Source organism: Mustela erminea, chromosome 18, assembly GCF_009829155.1.
Source record: "Mustela erminea isolate mMusErm1 chromosome 18, mMusErm1.Pri, whole genome shotgun sequence".
In the NCBI taxonomy this organism is placed as follows: Eukaryota; Metazoa; Chordata; class Mammalia; order Carnivora; family Mustelidae; genus Mustela; species Mustela erminea.
In genome coordinates, this window is record NC_045631.1 from 54,246,958 (window position 1) to 54,268,001 (window position 21,044).

The 21,044-nt window shown below is 49.4% G+C and overlaps 1 protein-coding gene across 6 annotated transcripts in view; it reads right to left on the reverse strand.

Moving 5' to 3' along the window:
- The window catches only part of SLC39A11 (solute carrier family 39 member 11), a 321,511-nt gene that overhangs the window by 260,432 nt on the left and 40,035 nt on the right, over positions 1-21,044 (reverse strand). For all 6 annotated transcript variants that reach the window (XM_032322350.1, XM_032322348.1, XM_032322349.1 and 3 more), the window contains one exon: positions 18,036-18,194. In XM_032322350.1, the coding sequence (XP_032178241.1) occupies positions 18,036-18,194 (159 nt within the window). The remainder of the gene's footprint in view (positions 1-18,035; positions 18,195-21,044) is intronic.

Sequence of the window (21,044 nt, forward strand, 5' to 3'; positions counted from 1 at the left end):
AGTGATAAAGGGATTCAAAGAGAAGAAGAGCAGTTTTAAACAGTTGGTAATTAGGGATGCCTGGGTGGTTCAGTCAGTTAAGTGTCTGCCTTCAGCTCGGGTCCTGGGGATCCTGGGGTCCTGGGATAGAGCTCCATATCAGGCTCCCTGGGAGGCTGATTTTCTCTGCCTGCTCTGCCTACCACTCCCCCTGCTTGTGCCCTCTCTCTCTGACAAATAAATAGAATCTTTGGGACAGCTGGGTTGCTCAGTGGGTTAAGCCTTTGCCTTCGGCTTGAGTCATGATCCCAGGGTCCTGGGATTGAGCCCCACATCGGGCGCTCTGCTCAGCAGGGAGCCTGTATCCCTCCTCTCTCTCTGCCTGCCACTCTGCCTACTTGTGATCTCTGTCTGTTAAATAAATAAATAAAATATTTTTAAAGATAAAATAAAACAAAATAAATAGAATCTTTAAAAATAAATAAATACATACACAAACAGCTAGTAGTTAGACATTCCTGCCTCAGGTGGTGAGTGGGGCGTATACCAGAAGGGGGCTTGGGGTCTCACAGAGAAAGACGACAAGAGAACAAAGATGATGATCAAGACCCAGAGAAGGGGACAGGTCTGCAAATGCACACACAGTCCCACCTCCCTCGGAAGACAGTGGTGGCCAACCGCTCAACCCCTAGCAGCTCCGGATGGACCCCACCAAGAAAAAAGAATTCACGTGCCCTCGAGACAACACGAGTGTCCCTTTCTGGAGCTGTCAGTTATCCAAGTTACACGGCTTCCTTCCTGACCGGCTCTCAAGTCCTTGTGCCAACCTCAAAAACGTGCTCTTCTCTCTGCCCTGCCTTCGTCCGGAACGCAAGAACAACTCATCTTCCCACTCTGCAGGGCTGCTGGGGGATTAACTAAAATGAGAAGGGGCTCAAAGAGACCCTTCCCATCCTGGAATCTCATAGGGTTTAGCACTCGGCAAGGTAAGGTCCTCTTGGGGCTGCTCATCATTAATAAAGCCGCTGAACATCTCGAAATCCCAACCATCAAAGGGTTCTTCTTACCAGGGATTTATCGTACTCTTAGATTTAGAGGGAAATTTATGCATGTGTAACAAGCACTCCCTGCAGAGCCATCTTCAGCCTTTTTCAGCATGTTGGCGACTGCAGACTCCTCAGAGAACCCACGGGAAGTCATGGACCCATTTCCTACTGAGATGAACACTGCCCAGTAGACTGGATGGTTTTTTCGGTGGTGCTTTATCTGAATCCCTTCGTATCCAGGGAATCGCCCACTTTCCGACATGGGATAGATAATGAAAAGTTCTTCCCACAACGGAGGCTAAAAATCGAGACCCTCAGCCATGGCATGACTGGGCTGTGCTGCTCAAAGGCACCCAAACCAGACTGACCGAAAAGGTAGTGAAGTCAGCTGGGTTCTAACCCTCTGGCCCCCCTCCCCGCCCCTCTGCCCTGCCGGTGTTGGCTGGTGCAAAAGCAGCAGCAGGTACCTCCCAGTCGTGTATCCGGCAAAGCTGCAGGCACCAGGCAAACCGGCCGGCGGTGCTCGGCTCATCAGGGCAGGGACTTGGCCTGGGGTCTTGTGCTTGAAATGTGAGCCTTGAGCCTCATCCTCCAGCTCCCTCCTCTCCTGCCAGCATTCTGGGAGCTCCACGGTGAGCTCTTCCAAGCTCCGCTTCTGTTCAATCAGCCAGAGGCAGTACCTGTTGCTCAGGATCCAGAGCCCTGGCGGACAGGCACCCTCGTTTGCACAGCCAGCATCATGAGCCAGCTGAAGGGGGCTGAAGTCCGAACCAGCCCCGGGGCAGCTTTCTAGATCTCCATAACCCCGGGGCTGAGGCTTCTCGAACTAATGTTTGTATTGCCGGTTGTTCTTCACGAGGTTCTGCCGATCAGGCCCATGAGAGGAAACCATGGGGCGTGGGAAGGGGCACGCACCTTCCCGTGGGCCGGTCGCTGCCGTGAGCGCCCCTCAGCCGAGGTCCACCATGGCAGTGGCAATCCCTGCCTGTGCTACGTGCCGAGGCCGCTCCGGGCTTCTTCTGGTACTTGCAGAACTAGCTTCACTGTGCCCCAGCCCACGACATTGGCACCAGCCTGCTGGTGTGTCCTCCTTGGACACTGGAGTTTCCCTCTAAGGGGCCCCTCCTTTACGTGTCCATAGTTCTAACTTCTCCATTTCCTCAGTCCTAGGGGTGTAGCTGCCTTCAGCAGGTACCCTAACAAATTCATACCTCGTTATATTATCTCTATATTATATTATAAAATATAACTATATGATATATGGTATATATTACAAAATATATTTTATAATATACAGTATAAAGACATTATACTACATTATATATGTTATATAATATAAATATGTTATATTATATTATATTATATTTATATTAAATTCTTTGTGTTCAGATGACTGCTATGGTTTCTCTCCCAGACCACTAGACCCTGACAGATACAGAATCGCCTTAAGAAATGCCACAGGAGTACTTCATCTGCCCCCAGAGAGCACAGAAACAAAAATAGGACAGAAGAAAAATCGATGGGCAAGTCAAGATTGAAGGTCTCAAAAGACCCTGAAAACACTAAATAAAAAAAGAAAGAAAGATTTTAAGGTTTCAGCACAGAGGCCATGGGAGCAAGTTCAAGTTATACAAGTCCAGTAAGCAAGGCCAGGACTACACCTGGGCAGCTTCTGCAAGGTAGGGAGGAAAGAGGAGAACAGGACCAGACCTATCACTTGGAAACACGGATTCTCACTCTCCTGCCGCAGGTTCTGCAGAGTGGCTGTACCAGGGGAATGGAAATGACGGGAGACAGGGCAGGGGAGGTTCCTGAGCACAGGGAGGAGAGAGGAAGAGTATCCAGCTATCAGGTGCATCTAAAACCCTCTGCCTCCTTGCTACAATTGAAACAAACACTTCATTGCAAACAGTTACTGGGCTCTTAAAACATGCAGACACTGAGTTTGGCCTATCTGCGTGGATTACCGTGTTCATCGATTCCAAAATGCCTCCTGCCACAGATGCGCCATCCCACAAGGTATGGCTAAAAAAGAAAAACACAGTCACAATGACCTGCCATTGCCTGTAATAATGCAACCCAATTTTAGAGAGGTGAGGATGTGCAAAAATGTTTCTAGAATCAGTGAAACCTGGCAGCTCACTCTATCCTTGTAACCATCTCTGTGAAGTAGGGAGAGCAGGGCATAGCAGGGAGAGGTTGAGTAACTAGTCCTAGGTCCCGTGGTCAAAAAATAGCAGAGCATGGATCTGATCTCAGTCGGTGGGATTCCAGGGCCCAGGCTATTGGCAATTACGCTCTGCAGCCTCTTAAGCCACTGAGAAGTCAGGGATCAAACTCTCACTGAATGTGTGCAAAAGCCGCTCATCTATCCTGAGATTTTAGATGTGCAAAAGATGGCACCCACGAGCAGTAAGTTGGTCAAAGAAAGGACTCACTGCTGAATTGCTTCACAGAACACCACCAGCTCCCAGGGCAGTGAGGGGTGGGAGGGGCAGCAGCACCAAGGAGAGAATTAACCACACAATCTGTATCAGTTTCCTGTGGCTGCAATAACAAATTATCACAAAACGATGGTTTTAAACAACAGAAGCTCATTGTCTCACAGTTCCAGAAGCTGGAAATCCAAAATCGTACCACTGGGCTAAAGCCAGCGGGTGACAGGACCAAACTTCCATCAGAGGCCCTACGGTAGAATCCACTCCCTGCTTCCTACACCATCGGGGGGCTCCTGGCACCCCTGGATTCTGGGCTTCGCCACTCCAACCTCTGCCTCTAGGGCCGGAAGAGGCCCTTTCCTCTACTGGGTCAAATTTTCCTCTGCCTCCCTTTTATAATTATGGACACATGTGACTGCATGTATAGGATAAACCAGGTCAGCCTCTTCATCCCGAAGTCCTTAACGTCATCACAGCTTCGAAGATCCTTTTCCCATATAAAGTAATACTCACAGGTTCCAGGGATTAAGACCTGGATATCGTTGGGGGCCATTATTCATCTGACCACCCAAACCAAAGGTGGAACATGTTTCTAGGGCCTTCCAAGCCTGGATACCTAAGCAAATAGGTACAAGTTTTTGAAATATTCATCCATATTTTAATATTTCCAAACTTGTGATGGAAGAGAACCTTTACCCAATATATCTGGAAATGTAATAACTGCTCTAACTAAGTGTGCCTGGAATTATTATAAAAGAAATCAGGTTTTAGTTTGCTAATGCTACAAAGGACAGGTTTGACAAATGACCTCGGTCGGGCAGGTCTGATGGGGCTTGTGAAGCAGAGTCCTGGATGGGGAGTTGAGATAGGGGAACTAAAGGGACCCCATGAAAACCTGCTTCAGGGTGGGGGCTGGGATGGGAAGGGAGAGGGAAAGAATCTGAGGCAGACTCCACACTCAGCGCGGAGCCCAACACAGCGCTGGATCTCACAAACCTGGGATCATGACGGAGCCGAAATCAAGAGCCTGATGTTTACCTGACTGAACCACCCAGGTGCCCTGAAAACTTGGGCTTTTTTTTTTTTTTTCACTCCTTTTCCTGTTTCTATTCTTGCTCGGACCTGCACCCCAACCTTACAGAACAGACAATATATGTCTTCTTTATAAAAGTCAAGGATGTAATGATTTCTTTGGAGGATTCCTGCGCACAGATAACACATCTAGGGAGGGATCAGATGGGGTTGGCATGACCATTGACTCACCAAAATTCCTGCCTCCAAGGCATGAGTGATTTACAGGGACACCTAAACACCTATCTTTGTTCCTGGATTGCTGAAAAGACACAGACCACCGTCCTCAGAACATGCCCGCCCCGACCCCACGCAAAGAGGAGATTCACCATCTTTCCTGAGTCTCCTAGATGCTCTGACCATATCTACACTCTATCTTTCACAAACTCTACTCTCACTTCCTCACTTTTGATTTCTTTCCAGCACAAAGTCAAGGACCCCTTTGGCTGGTCCTGCCAGACCCCCCCCCCCCCCCCGCCACAACCTTGGACCCAACCAGCCTAGAACTAGAACCCTTACAAAGAAACCAGAGAAAGGAGACTGACACCTGTTTTAGGGAGAAAGCAGCCCGTGCATACAGACAGAGAGCACAATCCGGCCCCGCGTTAGTAAGGGACAAAAGGACACCCCACAGAGATGTCTTGGGGGTAGTGACAGGACCCCTGAGGGGCTGCAGAGAGTGGCACACACCCATGCAAGGGGCAAAGAAGGACCGAGTCACCCAAGATCTGAGACAACAGTTTTCACCACCGTCTGAGCGCCAGCTGCCCTAACAAAGCCCCCACACACTGGGTGACTTAACACAAAGGGGCTTCTCACAGTTCTGGAGCCTGAGAGTCCAAGATCGGGGTGCCAGGAGGGCTGGGTTCTGAGGAGGACCCTTGTGATACTGCGATTTATAACAAGAAATATCTGATTGGTCTTTGCCCCTATTTGTGGCACAAGAGCTCTTAAAAAAACGTTTGGGGAGTCCTCTCAGTGATAAGAGAGATGAAAGGGGAATTGTCACCAACCTCTTTCCACCACGCCTGAGCTTATGTTAATCAGGTGACCTCAAGAAAGCGCCCCAGGAGGGGGTCGGTTGCCAAGGGAAATCGACCACGTGACTAGAGGGTTGGAACTTTCCGCCCCACCCCCTGACCACCGGCCTGGAGGCAAAGTGGGAATGGAGAATGAATCAATGATTTAATGGGTTACGCTCAGGTAATGAAACCGCGATAAAAACCCAGAAGGACAGGGTTCGGAGAGCTTCCAGTTTGGTGAACACACAGAGTTGAGGCCAACTGAGGTGTGGGGAGAGAGGAGAAACCTCCCCGTCTCCCCCGCCTTTCCCCATACTCGGCCCCATGCTTCTCTCCTTTTGGCTGTTTCTGAGCTTTATCTTTTTGTAGTATCTCAAGAGTACAGCTGACCCTTGAACACATGAGCGGCATGGGTCCAATTAGCTGAGAATTTTTTCCCATAAAGATAGTACAGTCCTGTAAATGCACTTTTTTCTTCCCTATGATTTTCTTAATATTTTCTTTTCTCTAGCTTACTTTATTATAATACAGCACATAATATACATAACATGCCAAATATGTATTAATCCACTGCTGATGGTATCAGCGGGGCTTTTAGTCAACACTGCGAGCTCACTATGAACAGTTCCGTTCCGGAAGATTCAAAAGTTATACAGGGATTTTGGACTGTGTGTATGTGGGGGGGGCAGGGGCTGGCAATCCTAACCCCTGTCCTGTCCAGGGGTCAACCGTAAGCTGTTTTCCTGAGTTCTGTGAGCCGCTATAGCAAATTAATCAAATCCAAGGAGGGGGGATGGGAACTTTTGCTCTACTGATGACCGACACAACCAGGACTCGATACTGGCAGGCAGGTAGATATCTGCAGGGAGATAGCGTCAGGATGAACTTGAACTGTGGGATGCCCAGCTGGTGCTGAAGAACAGCTTCGTGGTATGGAGAAAACACACACAACAGACTTTCTTCCTGGCCGGCAGGCAGCTGCTTTCTCACGGCGTCTGCACAGGGCAGAGACAGAAGGAACATTCAAGCTCTCTGGTGTCTGCTCTTGTAAGAGCGCTAATCCCATGATAAGGCACCTCAGGGCCTTATGGAAGCCTCACAGTCTCCCAAAGACTTCCCTTCAAATACGCACTGGGGTTTAGGGCCTCAACATATGTATGGGAAGGAGGCGGAGGCATCATTCCCTTGGTAGCAACAACTTGGATGTCAAACCTGATGGACAGCCCACTAGCAACCTGGGACAGGAGTAAAATAATCTAGTTAGTTATAGTGAGGCACAAGAGGACTGAAGGTTTCCACCTCACCCTGTCAAATCATTTTGGTCTCCAAATGGCCAGTTGGTTACTAATCCGTCTGAAAGAAAGACCCCACAGGATGAGTGGCAAAGATGGGCGATGGTCCTACGGGTCCAGTTTTATAGGCACAACTTTTCAACCTGTTCCCTTGGGAGCAGTAGAAAGAAGGGGCCATCTGCCTATAGACAGCCAAACATCTACAAAAGGACATCTCACCTTCTAGAACCCAGAGGCAAGAGGGATGAACATCACAATGAAGCCCTCCTCTCCAATAAATACATAAATCCTAAAAGAGAGAGAGAGAGCGGAAGAGTTCAAATACAATGTAAAAGTATGGTATTGGCAGAAAAACAGACATGTAGATCAATGGAACAGAACAGAGAGCCCAGAAATGGACCCTCAACTGTATGGTCAACTAATTTTCGACAAAGCAGGAAAGAATGTCCAACGGAAAAAAGACAGCCTCTTCAACAAATGGTGTTGGGAAAATTGGACAGGCACATGCAGAAGAATGAAACTGGACCATTTCCTTACACCACACACAAAAATAGACTCAAAATGGATGAAACACCTCAAAGTGAGACAGGAATCCATCAAAATCCTTGAGGAGAACACAGTCAGCAATCTCTTCAACCTCAGCCACAGCGGCTTCTTCCTAGAGACATCACCAAAGGCAAGGGAAGCAAGGGCAAAAATGAACTACTGGGACTTCATCAAGATCAAAAGCTTTTGTACAGCAAAGGAAACAGTCAACAAAACCAAAAGACAACTGACAGAATGGGAAGAAGATATTTGCAAATGACATATGAGATAAAGGGCTAGTATCTAAAATCTATAAAGAACTTATCAAATTCAACACCCAAAGAACAAATAATCCAATCAAGAAATGGGCAGAAGATATGAACAGCCATTTCTGCAAAGAAGACATCGAGATGGCCAATAGACACATGAAAAAGTGCTCCACATCACATCACAACAGACACACATCAATGTGCTCACTGGTGTGAGATACTATCTCACACCAGTCAGAATGGCTAAAATTAACAAGTCAGGAAACAACAGGTGTTGGTGAAGATGAGGAGAAAGGGGAACCCTCTTATACAGCTGGTAGGAATGCAAGCTGGTGCAGCCACTCTGGAAAAAAGAATGGAGATTCCTCAAAAAGTTGAAAATAGAGCTACCCTATGACCCAGCAATTGCACTACTGGGTATTTACCCTAAAGATACAAATGAAGGGATCCGAAGGGGCACGTGCACCCCAATGTTTGTACATTAATGTCCACAATAGCCAAACTATGGAAAGAACCTAGATGTCCATCAACAGATGAATGGATAAAGAAGATGTGGTATATATATACAATGGAATACTATGCAGCCATCAAAAGAAATGAAATCTTGCCATTTGCACGACATGGATGGAACTAGAGGGTATTATGCTGAGCGAAATAAGTCAATCAGAGAAAGACAATTATCACATGACCTCACTGATATGAGGAATCTGAGAGGCAGGTAGGGAAGGAAAAAATGAAACAAGACAGGATCGGGAGGGAGACAAACCATAAGAGACTCTTACTCTCGTGAAACAAACTAAGGGTTGCTGGAGGGTGCGGGGGAGGGATAGGGTGACTGGGTTATGGACACTGGGAGGGTATGTGCTATGGTGAGTGCTGTGAAATGTGTACCCATGGAGATTCACAGACCTGTACCCCTGGAGCAAATAATACAGTACATGGTCATTTATTAAAAAAGATATAATGTACATAATGAACATATTGTTACATAATGGCATTATGGAATATCCTTATATAACATCACCTAAGATGCCATCAGAAACTACAGTATCATGACACAATATAAATCACCCACTTCTACCCCCAACCGTGATGTGGAATTAGAACACTCTCAGCAAGAAAACCTAGCCTTAGACTGCACTTCCTGTGCCTCATGACCTACAGGTCCTGCCCTAAACCACTTCTAGCATCTTCGTGAGCCGGCCTTCTGGGAGGCCACCGCCAGCCCCTTGCTCCGCCATATGGAAATCTGACATTCCCGTGGCTTTTGGCGAAATGGGGAGGGGTGAGCAGACTCAGGATTCAGGGTGTCAGACAAAGCAGGTGATTACTTCTACAAAGGCTGCCGGGAGAACCAGGGGAGGAGAAAGGCAGTGGTAAATGGGAATATGGGCCAAAAGGAAGCTAGAGCCTCTCGGGGAAAAGAAGGTCTCCCTGGTGACTCTGGTGAGCTCTGAATTCTGCAACCCAGAGAACCAGATCCTCCCCCCTTTCATCTTGAGGCCGCCCCTACGTCGCCAGCAGGAAGCCCTTCTGTCCCTCTTTTCTCGGTCTTTGGCAATAGTAAAACTTGGATTAGAAGGGAAAGAGAGAGGTGCTGGAACTGCAGTGAATCACCCCAGGAAACAACACCCGAACAAAAACAAGACATGGGTAGACTTCATTCAGGGGTCACTGACCTTGGCTGCACACCAGAGCCTGTGCAGGGGTTCCGTTTCAGACACTAGGCCCTGCCATGCACACAATGACATCAGAACCCCCACAGGGAGCTTCAGGGGGTCTCAATATTTTTCTAAAGCACCAAAGACAACGTTCCCTGCTCCTTCCCACCCCTACCCCGCCCCACCTACCCCCCTTCCCACACACTTCCTGATCACTTTGCTCAGAAAATGCCTGTTCTAAAAGGCAGTATAAACCGTTAGCTTCTTAGGTAAAACAACATTAAGAAAGGAAAGCCAGGGATGCCTGGGTGGCTCCGTTGGTTAAGCGGCTGCCTTCGGCTCAGGTCATGATCCCAGTGTCCTGGGATCGAGTCCCACATCGGGGTCCTTGCTCCGCAGGGAGCCTGCTTCTCCCTCTGCCTCTGCCTACCCCTTTGTCTGCCTGTGCTCGTGCTCGCTCGCTCTCTCTCTCCCTAACAAATAAATAAAATCTTTAAAAAAAAAGAAAGGAAAGCCATGACAAATCATAGAACAGATTCAAATATCAGATTAAGGTTTTCTCATTTTTACCCACACGGTTCATTATCCGTGCCTCATCCCTGTCTGTTGTGCCCAGAATGTGGTCCTTGCAAAGGGCACGGATCTGCTTCCAGGTGTTGAGCTCTTTAAACTTAGAAGCTGGAGGGAGTTTTCTCAAAGACCATCCCATTCGATCTTCCCAACATCTTCATTCCCACATTCACCAAGTTCCTCCTGCAGACCTACTGTGCGCCGGGCACTGTGCTGATTGGTGTGGAGGACACAGGGGGCACCCGAGCAGACCCACCCATGCCCATGCTCCGGCCTTCGGGCCACAGAGAATCGAGGCCACGGGTGATGACAGCGTAGGGAAGAGAAAGCCCACTGTGGGAGAAGTGCTAAGTGGAACCAAGACATGGGCGGCCAGGGAAGCCTTGCAGGGGAAGAACACACCAACCACGTCAGAAGCGGGAGAGAACAGCGTCCTGAGCTACTCTCCACTGCCATGGGTTAGTAAGTATCACTGAACTTTTGCAGTGGACTCAGCACACCTCGGTCCTGCTTGGGTCAAAGTGAGGAGAAGTTCTACACTTATTCACCCAAGTCATTGGCAAAAGGAAGCTCCAGAGGGGACTGGCTATGATTTTGGAGCCACGGTGTGCTCCTGGGCCACGGGGATGACACTCCTTCCCCTCCACCCACACCTAAGACACAGGACAGAGAAAGGAAGTGCAGACCTAGACCAGCACAGAGCATTTCTGGAGGGAGGTACTGAAGAGTGACACTACTATGCACGGGCCTTGTCGTCTGGGCCCAGGGCTTAGTCACTTCTATGCTGGACTCTTGACTTCGGCTCAGGTCATGATCTCGGGATGGTGGGATCGAGCCCAGAGTTGGGCTCCCTGCTTGGCGGGGAGTCTGCTTGAGAGTCTCTCGCTTTCCTTCTTCCTCTGCCTCTCCCCCTGCTCACACGCTCACGCTCCTTCTTTCGCAAATGAGTCAACAAATCTTTTTAGAAAATCAGTTTATTATAAACTGCCAGTTTATTATAAAAATAAGAAGCACGTAGTGCTTGGCTAAAGCGAAGCAAAAGCTCTGGTGTGCGCACCTGTGCGTGTGTGCGCATATGTGTGTGCACATGTGTGCACACGCGTGTGTGCGTTTTCATGCCAGACCCTCTTGCCTCCGGGAAGACACCGCACTGACACAGGTGGGTTCTGAGCCTGGGCCAAGAGCCAGAGTGCACTGTCTCCGAAGCTCTATGCCACAGGCAAAGTTACTAGTTTCTCCTGCAGCCCAGGGAGCCAGGACCACGGGCACACCAACCACCGGAGCAGTGCATGTGCACAGCTAAATGTGCACCACAGGATGGCCAGGGACCCGTGAAAGCAGAGCATTTTCCTTTCCCAGAGGCAGCAAGCACAGCGTACTAGAAGACTGCGTCCACCCCTTCAGCCCCTCTGCGGGCCGGCGAGACCAAAACCAACACCCGAGCTTCTTCCCTAAAGTCGCAAGAGGCTGCTGAACGCATCACTCGCAAAACAAACCTCAAGCCTGGCTCCCGCTTGCACCTGGGGACCGGTGCTCAGCACCCAGCGGGCCCTGAATGCCACTGTCGCCAAGTTCCCACTCGGAAGAGCAAGCAGCTCCCCTGTGCCAAGCCCGGGACGTTGACATATCCTGTCCGCTCCATAAAAGACTCAAAACCCTTTTGTCGGTGGATCCCTCTGGGAGACCACCTTTCCAGGGTGCCCTCTAGCCATCAGAAATGAGCGCACCCATCAGCGGTGTCTCGCTTAGCAAGCTCAGCTGCTTGGGGAGCAGACTCGCTCAGCCCACCCGCTCAGCAGCCAGAACATCGGACTATTCTTACTCAAAACACCCAGTGCTTAACTGATGGCCTCTGGTGATGTTAACTGATGGCCTCTGGTGACGTCCACGGCATGAGCTGTCCCTACCCGAGTCACCTCTCAACCTTAGTACCATCAACACCAAAAGAAACTAAGAGAATGTTGTTGGGGGCTGAATTGTGTCCCCTAAAATTCCTAAGTTGCAGCCCAAACCCCTGGACCTCAGAATGTGGCTGTATTTAGAGAGAGGGTCTTTGAAAGAGGTGATCAAGTTAAAAGGAGACCATCAGGGTGGGCCCTCGTCCATCCGACCAGTGTCTATAGGAGAGGACATTCAGATGCATGGGGAGATACCAAGCATGTCCCTGCACAGAAGCAAGACCGCGTGAGGGCCCAGCAGGACGGGAGCGTCTGCAAGTCAGCAAGAGAGGACGCAGAGGAAGCCTGACCAGCAGGCTCCCTGATCGCAGAGTTCCAACCTCCAGGGTCAGGAGGAAACATCCTACTGTTTCTGGAGGGCCCTGGTCTGCAGCACTCCGTGCTGGCGGCCCTGGAAATGAGCACAGGTGTGCGGACAGTGAAGCAATACGCCCACTTGCAAAACCTCATCCCTCTTTGACCGGATTCTACAGTCAGTGAAGTCGCCCGATAACCCCCAGTGCCCCAGCCCCTGCCCTGGAGGCTCTGTCCAGCCTAGCGAGGATGGCAACAGCCCATCAAGCCCAGTATACCCTCCAGGATGAAGGGAACTGCATCTGCCAAAGCTCAACCAAGCATGAGAAAGAAGGAAGCACCAAGGGGCGCCTGGGGGGCTCAGTGGGTGAAGCGCCTGACTTCGGCTCAGGTCATGATCTCGGGGTCTTGGGATTGAGCCCTGCTTCTCCTTCTCCCTCTGCTTCCTCCCTCCCTCCCCTTCCTCCCTCACCTCCCATTCATGCAGGAGCATGTGCACTTTCTCTCTCTCTCTCTCTCAAATAAATAAATAAATAAAATCTTAAAAAACAAAAACAAAAACAAGAAACAGAAGGAAGCACTAAAACGGAGGCAGAGGGCCAGTCTTGGCTGGGCTTAGCAGAAAACGCCAGGCTTCCACTCCAGGCTCTCAGGTGGTTTTATTGTCGCAGTTTCTCCCTGGGGCATTCTGTAAGGCGCTCCTGCCACACCCCCCCGGCCCCCCTCCGCAACCCCATCTTCTCTCTGCAAGGTATTCTTTGGTGAAGTAGAATCCGAATGCTGAAGATGGAGAGAACATATACAAGAGGAAAAAAAACTTCCAAAGGCCCACTCTGGGGGAAAAATACTCGCCTCCTGCAACCTGGACTGCTTCCAGAAACGTGTCCTAGGTGGCCGCTCAGAGCAACCCCAGCCAGGCAGTACAGACATCAGCCAACGTTGGCCGCATAGTAAACGTTCGGGTACCCACTACTTGGTCAGGTTTTCAGCAGAAGCGTCTTCTCTGCCACTACAGAGACAGCAAAGAGAAGCAGCTCTATGGGACCAGAGACCCAGATAAATTAAGGAGGGGGAGGGGGCGGAGAAGAAGGCAGTACCCCCAACCTTGGGAAGTCGGCCCTGACCCCAGAGCCTCTCTGGGCAGGACCACCAGCCACGCTCTCTCAGACGAGAGATCTCCGATGCAGTCGCAGAGACCACTTCTTTCCCTTCCCCAAGGCAGTCCCCCGGCAGCCTCCTCAAGATGCCACATCCCAAGGGAGGGGAGGGGTGAGGAGCGCATCTCCCGGGGAGACTGCCAAGATGGAAAGCAAGCTGAAAAAAGCAAGTAGCAACAACACAGTATGTTCCCATGTGTTTTTTAGAAAACACAAAACAAAATTACATTTCCAGATGTACACAGATACATATGTAAAGGCGCGGAGCAACCCGGCTACTCAATGATGGGGAAATTACCAGGCGAACGACACACAGGAACGTGGTGGGACGCTGCACAAGGACTAGGACTGTAGATAAGAGTCAGTTCAAATGTAAAAACAGCCCCCGAGAGGAAGCACACACCGGCTCCGGTGGTGTGAAAACGCACTGTATACATGCACACCGAGAAAGGAGCTCGAAACGAGGCAGAACTGGGATTGCTGTAGAGCGGATTTAAAGTATGTTCGAGCGAAACAAACAAATGGGCAAAGTGTTTACCTTTCAGTATATAAAAGACACAGCACAGTTCATTTTCTTGAAGAAAGGAGAAAAAGCCTGGAAGGATACCCACTAAACCGTTAACAATGGTGGGTCTGGGGACAGCGGAGGAAGATGGACGAGTCAGTCCATTCGGGGTCGCTAGAAAAAATTACTCTAGGGGGCGCCTGGCTGGCTCAACCCATGGAGCTCGCAACTCTTGATCTTGGGGTTGTGGATTCAAGCCCCACATTGGGGGTAGAGGTTATTTTTAAAAATAAAATCTATTAAAATTAGGAGTACCTGAGTGGCTCAGTCAGTTAACCATCTGCCCTCAGCTCAGGCCCCATGATCCTGGGGTCCTAGGATGGAGCCCCACCTCAGGCTCTCTGCTCAGGGGCAACTCTGCTTCTCTCCCTCTGCCCCTTCTCCCTCCCCCTCTGCCCCTCCCCTCCACTTGTGCTCTGTCTCTCGATTTCTCTCTCTCTCCAATAAATAAATAAAATCTTTCCAAAAAATATATAAATAAATACATTGTTTTGAAAAAATTTAAAAATTACCATAGACCGAGTGGCTTATATACAACAGAAATGTCTTGCTCACACTTCTGGACGCTGGAAGGCGAGTATCAAAGAGGCCGGAGGACCCGAGTCGGGTTTCTTGTTCATAGACATCATCGTGTGTATCCGCACAGGGCAGAACAGGGAGCTCTGGGGGACCTCTTTATAAGGGCACTAATCTCATCCTGAGGAAACCACGCTCACGACCTGACCACCTCCACAAGGTCCACCTCCTAATACCATCACACTGGGGGTGAGGATTTCACTGCATGAATTTTAAGGGGACGCAGTCTATACCAGGAAGGGACCTTCATAGAAATTTTTTTTCTTTAGTTTTTATGATGAGATTTTTGGGTTGTACTTGTAATACTAGATGATTACAAAGAAAGACAGGACGGAGGGCACCTGGGCAGCTCAGGCGGTTAAGCATCTGCTTTTGGCTCAGGTCATGATCTCTGGGTCTTGGGATCGAGTCCTGCTTCGGACTTCCTGCTCCATGGGGAGTCTGCTTCCCCCTCTACCCCTTTTCCCTGACTTGTGCTCTCTGTCTCTCGATTAAATAAATAAAATCTTTAAAAAGGAAGGAAGGAAGCAAGCAAGCAGGCCTTGGGAACATACATCCTACCACCCTTCTACCCACCAGTGGAAAATCACTGCTTTAAACTCAAGGTAAAGGCCACCCACCTACTACCATCCTGAACTTCATATAGAACCAGAACTGCAAAGATCATAAAAATGTCAATGTCTCCAAACAGCTGTTCACTATCTATTCCGTCTCTCCCCATGGCCTCTGGAGGGGAAGCCTGGGCTCAGGCCGGCCCCAGCCAGCCCCCTCCTGGCAGCCGTCTTCCCGAGGTCCAGCAGCCGGCTACCTCCAGGCCGACCCACTGCCTCTTTCCCTCTCCCATTAAGACACCATTTGGCAAAATCTCCACAAATCTCTGTAAGCTCATTTCCCATTAACGGTTACTGCCGGAGCCTTCTCTACTTTATTCGCAGATAAAGAAATGAAAACAAATACCCAGTTCAGAGAGCAATTTGATGTATCTGAAGTTAACAAAGCCGCAACGGGTTCAACCTGACAGGCTGTGATGAGTAAAACCCTTTTCATGAGCGGTATTTTGCTTGGGCTCCAAAAGGGGGACAGATGAATCTGAAAAGCTGAACAAACAGAAATAGCATTGGGAGACCAGAGTTGGTGGTTAACCATCTCCTTCCCACAGACCCAAGAGTCTGGGTTCGCAAACCGACTTCTAGCAGCCTGAGAAGGCTACCTTCCCTGTGGGTGCTCAGTCAGGGTCAGATAAGAGATCCAAACCCATTAGCTCACACTCCACGAAGCACCTCGGACAGATCCACACTGCTGCCCTTCCTGGGTCTAGAAAGCCCATTAAGAGCGAGACCTAAGGGTGTCTGGGTGGCTTGGTGGGTTAAGCCTCTGCCTTCAGCTCAGGTCATGATCCCAGAGTCCTGGGATCGAGCCCCATGTTGGGCTCTCTGCTCGGCAGGGAGCCTGCTTTCCCCTCTCTCACTGCCTGCCTCTCTGCCTGCTTGTGATCTGTCAAATAAATAAGTGAAATCTTTAAAAAAAAAAAAAAAGAGTGAAACCTAGGAGAACCTCAGGCCGTCTCAGAGCAACGGTGGCCTGACTTTGAATCTCACACGGCAACATCTGTATTCAGTGACTGTAGCACTTATAAATAATTCTTATCTGTTTATAGGCCTTCCAGAACAAATCCCCCTTCTCACATCGACAGCAAGAATTAATTTCTTTTCAAATGTCCTAGAACAGATGCTTACTGTCAGACCGATCTTTCTGCCAATTAGCGTGGTTCTGGGCGTTCACGGTTATCATGTCCATTCTCAAGCCCCTTCAAATTCTCTCCCTGGACGTGCAGCCGCTACTCCCAAGCCATTGCTAATTTTCTGTGCAGTCTGTTCACAACTTTCCCCTGGGACCTTCTCCATATTCAGAGCATATATTAGAACAAACACCAAGCAAAAGGTTAAAACAATGATGCTGCACAGTACAAATTGGTCAATGACTATTTACACTGCCCAGAGAAAGTCCCCACATTCAGACAGCTGATCAAATATACCAGCCCCCATCTCCGCCCCCAGTACCGGGGAGCAGTGACCCATCATGAGTGCAAAGAGCCCTCCCCGAGATACGGTCTTAGAAGCCCCAGGTAGGAAAGGCAAAATGAGAACCAATGGGGGCTGTGTAGAGCCACTGAGCCAGCCCCTGGTCCACTGTTCTGAGAGTTAAGGCCACTGGCCCTAAGATCTTCCTGCCAGGTGAGTAGAATATACCCCGACGGCCAGTTCACCCATGACCACGGTGGGTCTGAGAGCAGAACACGGCAGCCCACATGGAAGACCTCTCAAAGTTCTTATAAACAATGGCAATTAGTCAAGGGTCCTGGGGCCAGAAACGGACACTGACATTCAAGCTTGTGATGATAAAAACATGACACACGGTCCTTCCTCTGAGATAAAGTCATGACTCTCCATCCAACCATCTGGTCCAGAGACTGGTCCCTCTAGGACACAAGGAATCAGTTTCTTATTGGTCCTAAGGACAAGTTCCCAAGAACCCTTCCTTTTCTTTCTCTATTCAGGAATTTATGACAGCAAAGAAGGCAGGTAGGCATATGTCAGTTGGACATCTAGCCTACCTGGGCTAGATGTCCAACTGACTCTGGACAGCGTGGCCTGATCCTAGCTCATCACAGTCCAAAAGAAGAAATGACCTCCAACCCCATTCTCCCCTATAGTGTCCTTCTTGTGCCTCCTTCCTTTCTGGGTGAGAAAGGACCAGTCCCAGATCTCACAGAGGACTTGTGCCTACCTCTAGGGCTGGATGGGATCCAGCATCGGGTCATATTCCCGTCCTGGGTTCTTATGGACACTGACCCTTCACACCATGTGATTTTAACCAATGGCACCCGGTTATGATCTCATGGCTGGATTTCAGGCTGTGGTTTGTACCACGCTTCTACATGAGCAAATAAGTACCCGCTCACTCCCCAAACCTAACCCACCAGCCCCATTTCAGCAAAGAAAACCTAAAATCTGTGACTCGCCCCCCCCAGTTCTGGTGTCTCTTTAGATTTTTCAATTTTTACTTTGCAGCTCTTAAAGGGAGTTATCCTCAAGCTACAGGAAGGAAGACTAGAGCCAAGGGGCACGCAACCAGGCAACAGCAGAAGTGAACTTGAACTCAGGGCTCTGCTGCCCGGTGTCCCCACCTCACCCTCCCATTAATAAGCCCTTGTTGATGTGACACTTTGTCAATGGTCTTGTGCTGTAGCTGGGTGTCGTCATCTCCCTGATGACAGTGTAGGCTCCTTAAGGGTCAAGTCCGTGATCATAATCACTCACTTCTCCCAGCTGCTGGGTCCGCTCAGAGACACAGGGCCACACGGTTCCACGCCAGCTGAACTCTCTATTTATAACGAAATCTGACATTTCAAATCTGAACTTACCAAAATGTAACTAAGGGAATGATTAGTCATATTACCAAGAGCTTATTTTCTTTTAGGAAAAAAAAAAGTCCGAATTCACAGTAAAATTCTAGATAAAAGCCCTAAATGGCTTGAAATACCTACTTCACTATCACTGGCAACTAACAGAGCCATGAGTGGGTATATCAAGTCTGAAGAGTGGTACTCACCAGGTGAGGCATCAGGAGGTCAGCCAGGTAGACAAAAGCAGCTCCGAGCGTGAACCCAACGGCCACAGGGAAGAAGGCAAAGGAACCAAAGCCCCCAGAGGACGTGGCCATCTCGACAGCCGGGGCCAGGAGAGACCAATAGGAAGCCGCTAACATGACCTGCAAAACCACAGTGAACAAGCCATTAAACCAACCACAACCCCAAAAGGCCTTCCAACTGCCGACTTCAGCTGCTCTCTGGGGCCCACAGCGAACCCCACGCAGGCATTAAGCCCTTCGTCTTCAGTAGTCGGTAATCTCTCAAACCAAAAAGCCACCACCAGAATGCCTGAAGCAGACACCATAGGAACTCAATGGGGCGTGGGATGGAGGGGACCTTGGAAGGATGGAGTCCAGCAGGCTCTCATCTAGCCTCGAACTCAGCGGGTCTCAACCCCGGGCAACTTTACTCTCTGGTACAGTTTGGCAACAGTGTGTGGAGACATTTTTGGTTGTCACAGTAGACGTGTGTCACACACATCCATCTCCCTTCTATTTTTACCTGGTAGTTCTACGTCTGCTCTCTGGAGCATCAAAGAAGGGATTCTTCTTCTAAGGATACGTGGCAGCCTTTGAAATATTTGAAGACAACCGCTGATCAATGTCAGCCTGGGCTTGCCAACTTTGTTATCTCTCCAAGGAAAGAAGGGAACTAATATTTATTGATTCCCCTACTATGTCCAGGGAAATAGATCTTGGTATCTTCTTTTATCATGGCCACGACCCCGGGAGGCAGACGCTACTTTCTGTTGCTATCCACAGATAAAGAAATCGAATCTAGAAGTAATGAGGCCATGTGAAGGAGGTGACATCGTCAGTAAGTGGCAAGTTCACAGACCTGAGCAAGCAGGACCAGAATCACTTGAATGAGGGCAGAACCATGAAAGGGAAGAGAAAAATGAAGCAGAACCCAAGTCTCAGTGAGGTCAATCTAATAGAACTTCTCCAGTGTTTACTGAATTAAATGCTCATCCACGGCCGTTTACTCTTAAAGATGCTGTGACATCTTCTTGGCAAGGGTACACCCACTACCCATCGTAACCATACCACAGTCATCACTGACATGTAAAATGTTGAATGGGTTTCTAAAAATGATTTAATTATGCCCTGACTTAAAAAAAAAAAAAAAAACCACCTGCATCACCCGTCTCCAAAATAACATTCGGAGTGACAGAACCAGGTATTACAAGAGCAACAATAAAGAACAAATCCATGCAGAAAGCAATTTCCCTTCTGCCAACCATCATCCACAGACAGTCACTTGCTTTGGGCCTGATTCTCCCACCAAAAGAATTAGTGCCACCCACAGAAAGATTGTATCTGCCTCAGAAACTTCCAAAAAGAAAATGCCTCATCAGTTCAATTCCATGAGACCATCCAAGGACGCTTGTGGACTCCTTCCCCGTGCCAGAGCTTAACTTGTCCCTTCCCAGACTGCTGTCTCATGGGATTTAGAATTCAACAGCCCCCAGGAGCTGCTGTTCATGATAAACTCTGCACCAAGGAGGACGTGGCCACACCTGTCCGGCAACCTCTCCGTGTGCACATTCCAAAGCCTCACAAACAGCCCCACCATTAGCTACTCTAATGCCGCACACCATCCAGGAAGGCCACTCATCTTGTCCTCCAACCCCTCCCTGCGTCCCTGCGTGGCTGATGCCATGGGGTGGGGGTGCGGGGCGGGGAGGGAGCCCTTCTCTTCTTTTCTGCCCAAGCTCCTTTCATCCCTCTGCATCCCTGGATGCCAACTTACTCCTCACGTCTGCCGATGAGAAATACAAAATGTTCCCACCGACGAGTGGCAGGAGGCAGAGCAGGAGAGAGGTGCCTCTCGGCGGAGAGTGCTGGGATGCTGGGGTGCTTGGAAGAGAAGAGCATGCCGGGGGATTCGTAGGGGCCCCTCCTGGAGAATCACCATTCTCTCTCCTTCCAGCGAAATCCAGGACCCAACTGGATTTCCTTCATTTCTTTTCCTCGCCAGACTCCCTGCCTCCTACATAAACTGGACAAATAACCAAAGAAAAATCGTGACATAGAACCGGATTGCCTGTCTGAAGTGACGACAAGGCCCAAAGAAAAGCTATTTAGAGGGTGTATGTGGGAGACAAAATAATGACCTCTCCCCAAACAGAGCCACGTCCTGATCCCCCAAAACCTGGGACTATGTCCCCCTTCCATGGCAAAAGGGACTCTGCAGCAGTGATTAAGTTAAGGACCTTGAGATGGAGAGCTTATCCTGGATGATCTGGGTGGAGCCTATGTGATCCCAGGGTCCTTAGGAAAAGACAAGAAGAGTCGGAGACAGATGTGATGACAAGAGCAGAGGTCACAGTCAGCAAGGGACTGGAAGATGCTGCCGGGCTGGCGTGAAGACCGAGGAAAGGTCATGAACCAAGAAATACGGGTGGCCCCTAGAAAGTGGAAACAGCAAGGAAACAGACTGTCTAGACCGTCCCCTAGAGCCTCCAGAAGGAACGCGGCCCAGCCAACACCCTGACTGTAACCCAGTGAAACCATTCTGGATTTCTGAACTCCAGGACTTTCAGATCGCGGATGTGTGTCCTTCTGAGCTGCTACATTTGTGGTATTCTCTTACGGTGGCAACAAGAAACTAACAGAGCCTTTGAAGGCATATATTACGTTTTTGTTTTTTGTTGTATTGTTGTTGTTTTTTTTCCCTAGAGCAGTTATAGGTTCACAGCAAAATAGAGCAGAAAGTACAGAGAAGTCCCATGCCCCACAGGTTCATAAAGTCCCAGGATAGGCCTCCCACACCTTGGTGACGTATGCATTATGGTACACGGATACACCAGCATCATCGGAAGGCCACCGTTTACATCAGAGTTCAGGCTTGCTGTGTACAGCCTATGGGCTTCTATAAATACATAAAGGTAGGGATCCGCCACTACAGTATCATCAGAGGGTCGTCTCACGGCCCTACAAATCCTAGGCGCTCTGCGCATTCATCCC